At 33.8% G+C, this 5,867-nt stretch overlaps 1 protein-coding gene across 1 annotated transcript; it reads right to left on the bottom strand.

Annotated features, from left to right (window-relative positions):
- Nucleotides 1-215: 215 nt before the first annotated feature.
- LOC145630849 (cycloeucalenol cycloisomerase-like) lies at nucleotides 216-3,427 on the bottom strand. The gene is made up of 8 exons (XM_081682995.1): nucleotides 3,221-3,427; nucleotides 2,942-3,093; nucleotides 2,458-2,541; nucleotides 2,315-2,356; nucleotides 1,745-1,855; nucleotides 1,468-1,659; nucleotides 709-806; nucleotides 216-548 (listed from the first exon to the last, which is right to left on the bottom strand). Exons 1-8 carry the CDS (start codon nucleotides 3,225-3,227, stop codon nucleotides 359-361), a joined length of 876 nt encoding a protein of 291 aa, XP_081539121.1. The 5' UTR covers nucleotides 3,228-3,427; the 3' UTR covers nucleotides 216-358.
- Between the last annotated feature and the right edge of the window lie 2,440 nt (nucleotides 3,428-5,867).

Below are 5,867 nucleotides of genomic sequence, written 5' to 3'. Positions count from 1 at the left end.
AAATGTGTTTGAAAAAAGAAGCAAATTCCGACAAAAATTGACAGTCTTAAAACGCTATTTGATATGAAACACTCCCACACATCTTCGGCTGCTGCAGGTGATTAAGAATACACGGGCAAGAGATCACTTGAGCACTTGGCTTTTGCCATAGAGATCTTCTGCCTGCTTCCTTAATGCTTACAAGAATACAGTATACTTTCATATTGGCTAGCAAGGGAAACAAAAATGAAAACAGGTTGAAAAATTGTTTTTACAAGATTGGGTAATTTTGGTACAAAAGTATCTTCTGCTCGTATTCTTACTACCGTTGCTCTGCCTGTTAGGTACTAGTTTTCGATGATAGAATAATCTCAAATTCTCAAGCTGATACATGATCTGCAAACCAGGGTAGCCCTGCTTGAGCACACAGCTTTTCTTCTGGAAGTGGAACTATTGGTCCCAAGAAAATGCGCCATAAATCCAATATAATCGTGACAAGCATCGCTGCACCCAGAGCATCTACAGCAACCCTTGCTAAGTCCCACTTGTCGCTAGGTTTCTCATCAATTCTGAAGTAGTAAATTCACCATACAAAATACATGTATTTAGCATAGAGGTAGAGGAGATGCAAATGAGATTAATGAGATACTTTGCTTCTGAAAACCAAATATCATTCCAGAGTCTTGGATAACTAAATGCAATAAGTTTCAGTCCACTGCATACACTTACCTCAGAAACATGGGAAAGCTTACGATGAAGTAAATTGCATAAAACAAACATCCGACTTTGTACATTGCGTCTCGGTCTACAAATTCATAATACGGAAACTGCACATTCAAAGATGTAGACATTAGTCCGTAACTCACACATTCAACATGTAAGGAGCATGTACTCATTTCAGAGAGCACATAAGAACCATAGCAGCCATAGGAGGAATTATTAGATGATTAATCGGTATGATTGGGCAAAACATCAGATACAGTTAAAGGCAATCCTATTGATCTTGATGATAGTAATCACAAGCAATTACTAAGCCATCGAACAAAAACAATTCAAGAGAAAAAGAAGGTGTTCTAGCTAACCCCCACCCCCATCAAAAGAATTTCAAGAAAAAGAGAGAGAGCTTAATGCTAAGCATTATGCTTATTCCTACTGGACCTTACAAGTACAAAAATAGAATTTCAAGAAAATACACTAGAAGCCTATGTAGTATTGATATTGATGGGATGCGGAATTGGTAAGCTCCCATTTTTTCTGGACAAAGTTTAGAGAGGTCCAATTGTTAATGTCTTAAGCCTAACTTAGTAAAGGGATGGATTAGCAGCGTCAAGCTAGTCAAATTACAGGACATTCAAGAATGACGCATGCTAGTTTAGTAGATCAACCAAAACAATATGAAGAACTTGCATAAAATAGATGAACTAAGGCAATAATGTACCAATTATGATGGTATCACAAGAATAGTGGGTTCAGAAAGAGTCCACATACATTTGCAATTGCTATAGTCTCCAAGTATGCAATAAAATATGACAGGGCTAGAATCCATGCACCCTCCATTATCCACCGTATTTTCTCAGGAACATCAGCAAGAGCATAGCGTAATCTTCGAAGTGTCATATTTGAAGCAACGTGGTAGAATAGAAAACAAACATGAGTCAGCAGGAAAGTTGTGTGTGGTACCTACAACAGGGAATAAAAGTTAGCAACAGAGTTTTGGTGACAAACGATTTCAGCACCAAGTGACTATTAAGTCAGTGTGGCTCACATCATTCATCTTCCATGATGGGAAGGTATATGAAGCTCCCAACACTTTGAAGAAATAGTGGGTCCAAAAGTAATTACCCACATAACTGAAGCATATGATCCAGATACTCGCCTGCAAAAAGGAGAAATTACAGCATCAAATATGTTACATCCTGAAGATTTCAAATTATTGAAGAGAAATCATCAGCTGCTTTAACATTCAATCCACGGATGATTAGAAATAGGAACCAAAATTGTAGCGTAGAAAGAAAAGACTTAATAGAGTACAGCATTTGCAAGTAGCCAACTGAGACATAATTAGTAGAATACCAAAGTTTAAAGGCAATATTCAGATGCTCCAAAAACTTCCATATCATAAACTTCAACAGTTCAACTTCTCATAAACATAAACAATCAAAATACCCGAAACTATACTGTATGACTCTTAGTTTTGATAATAACAAACAAACAATTGATGCAGCTCGTTTTTAGTGTTTGATACTATTGAAGCTCGTGTCTATTAGGTGAACAACATCTTATCAAATCACGAACAAATCTAAAGCTCTTGATATGGTAAAATAAAATAACTAACCTTCACCCAATAACGATCCTTCAAGGGAGTACCTTCATCAGCCTGAAAACCAGCATTTATATCAACTTAAACCAACGCATACAATGATAAGAATCCGGGTAGTCTTTTTTACTCGTATAAAGGGTGTAGTAGCAAAACATTACCTTCCCAACAAAAAACATTGGTATGGCAAATGATGGTACAGCTGAAATCATAGCCAAAAGCAAGTACTCCAGCTCTTTAAAATTCTGTCAATAACCACATTGTATTACATAAAATCTAATCATTCAAATATCACAAGTTATGTAGTTCTCAAGAATAAAATCACATAATCTTGTTATCAACTTTGACTACCACTTAATTTACAATATGATATCATAATTCATAAACATCTCAATATGTCATAAAATCACACTTGGAACAAATCCCGTCAACATCACTGCCCTCTACTACGCCTTATAATTAAAATAAAATCTCTAGAAAACTAAGGCATGTAAATGTGATAAAATTTGAAAAAATATAACTACCCTTAACTCAAAGTCAACCCAAAATTGCTACTTGTATTTGTATATGCTACTAAAAATCTAAGAAAACCCAGAAAAATTATGGCCATAAATGATGAATTAAAGAAGAAATTAGAAGTAAAACCTCATATAATTTGAAGGGGACAACAATCCCAAGGCAAAGAGTAAGCCAAAAGGGAGTGTAGAGCAGGAAAAACAACTCCCCCCATCTTTTGCTCGGATTTTGGGCCAACCATTTGCTCGGTGTAGACCGATTTGAATTTGAATTTCGTTTACCTGCACACAAAAAGTTTTGAAATTTATGATTATTATTTTTCAGCTTGAATTTTTTTTTTTTTTTTTTGTAACAAAATTGGAGGAAAAAGAGTTATGGAAGATGAAATGCGCAAATGTAGTAAAATACCTGCCATTTTGGGGAAGTTTTAGGTGGGGAAGACTAATTGCGTCGTTGAATCTGGGTTCTTCTTCTTACTTTGGTGACTCAGTTCACAACTTCACTGTGAATCTGTGATGTGATAATTTTGGAGAAGTTGGTTGTTTGAATTTCCGATGTGAGGAGTGGCTGAGTGCTGTGCGACTAGAAAAGTATCAAAATGAGACCCGGCCCGGCCCGGCCCGGCCCTAATATCATGCATCTACAAATACTCTGCCCGAGTTTTAGGAGACGATGGAAAAAGTAATATAAAGTGGAGGTAGTGGGGTAGTTGAGAAAATAAAAAATTGTAAAAAGCAAAAGTAGTGGAAGAATAGGAGTAGAGAAGAGTATTATGTTGGGTCCACTAAGGGCCTGTTCTGATTGACTGAACTGAGCTGAACTGAACTGAACTGAGCTGAACTGAACTTATTAATTAGTGATTTTTAACTACGGATTAGTGATCTTTGATTATTTATTGATTAATTACTATACATATGTGTATATACAAATGTACATATTAAAATATTTACGAAAAATATACTATATAATTATAAAATTTATGGAAAATATATTAAAAACTTGAAACCTCTAAACATTTTAAACACATATACTATTTAATTTAAAAATAAAATAGTATTATGACAAAAGATCACAAAACACTTACATGTATCTAACCCATTTAAACAAATTAAAAAAAAATATTTAAAAAAAAAAAGAAAAAAACACGAAAAGCTAACAGAGGCAACGGCCCAATAGTGCAACACCCTAACCCACTCTCTTTAATGTTTTAATTAATACATGTATCTAACTAGTATCTAACCCCAAATTATTATTATTATTATTATTATTATTGTTATTATTATTATTATTATTATTATTATTATTATTATTATTATTATTATTATTATTATTATTATTATTATTATTATTATTATTATTTATTACTTATTGATTATTGTTGTTGTTGTTGTTGTTGTTGTAAGAGCTTAAAAGAATGAAATTTGGCTTTATATCATTAGCAATATCATTAGACATAAATTAAAAGCTGAACTGAACTGAACTGAACTGAGCTGAACTGAACTGAGCTGAACTAAACTGAACTGAACTAAACTGAACTGAACTGAACTGAACTGAACTTCAACGGAAGAGAACAGGCCCTAAGTGTGAGAAATGAATTAAATATTGAAAAGTTTTTCAAAGGAGGAAATGGAGCAAGTATTTAAAAACGGCCGGAAAAGGAAAGTGAACAAGTATTTTAAAACGGAGGGAGTATCTTGTTTTTATTTAATTATTGTTTTTCATTTAATCATTAAATGAAAAATAAAAACTAACATTAGGATAGTTGGGTATACAGTACACTCGGGAGTATATAAAAATCTCTGGAAGCAATCAACTTGGGCACCAAGAGAAAAAGGGCCTAATTAGGCTATTGTAGTTTATTTATAGTAGTAATACTAGGTTAATTCTCGTGCCATGCACGGTTATAATTAAACTTTATAACAAAAGTTATAAACAATGGTATTAATTCAACAATAATTTATCCAAAAAAAATATTTATAACAAAATAACTTGAATTTTAATTTATACCAATACCAAATGCATAAAGGTTATTGAATTGAATTTTTATAAAAAAAAATAATAATAATAACATAAATAGAAATTTAGAAGCTATAAGGTTTTATATAAGAAAATGAAAATATTATCTTAGGTTAGTACCCATATCTGAATTCATGTACATTTATCCTTATAATTTGTTGACACACTTTGACCGGCATAATACAAAATTTTAGTTGATTTTATATTACTATATGATAATTAGTATTCTGCAATCAACTTTTTAAAATATATTTTTAGTGGATATATGGGTTTTTATTTTAATTTTAATAATCGCATTGCTTAAAAGCAAAGAGTAATTAGATTGAATTTTTCAATATATATTATGTACTCTCTCTCTCTCTCTCTTTTTTTTTTTTTTTTTTGGAAAAATTAGAAATAATAATCCAACTTTTTTTTATCAATTTTGGTAGAATAATCCCAACTTTGGATTATACTGGAATAATTCGAACTTTAGGGGGTCGTGAATTTCTTCAATCCCAAATACCGATTACCAGTTGAATGGGTTAAATTTTTTTTAATGAAAGTGACATGTGTCACAAATTAATTGGTTTAAAAATATTAAAAAAATAAAAAATAAAAAAAAAAAACCATCGATCACCCAACCCTCCACCCCTGCTCACCAGAGCCCCCAACCCCACCCACTGCCCTCTCCCTCTCTCACCGGAAAAGCCATGGCTCAAACCGTAACCTGACCCCAACCCTCCTTCATCTCGGAAAACACCATATCCACCCGCTATCTGACCTCCCTCATCCCGACCCGAAACCCCTAACCCCAACCCCACTCGATGTTGGCTTCCCCTCTTGCCTCGCTAAACACCACAGCCACCACATCCTCGCCAAACATCATAACCACCCCATCCGCAACCACCCCAACCGCAGCCATCGACCTCGAAATTACCAAACAATCTCTATTTCAATCAAAAAATACACATCAACTGACGCGCGTGCATGGAACTTAGTGGAAGAAGTGGAAGACTTACCATGTGTCGTGACACGATGTCCTTCCAAGCTCCTTGAA

Source organism: Chenopodium album, chromosome 5, assembly GCF_948465745.1.
Source record: "Chenopodium album chromosome 5, dcCheAlbu1.1, whole genome shotgun sequence".
NCBI classification, from domain to species: domain Eukaryota; kingdom Viridiplantae; phylum Streptophyta; class Magnoliopsida; order Caryophyllales; family Amaranthaceae; genus Chenopodium; species Chenopodium album.
Note: the sequence above shows the minus strand (reverse complement) of the source record. Positions and strands in the feature narration are given on the sequence as shown.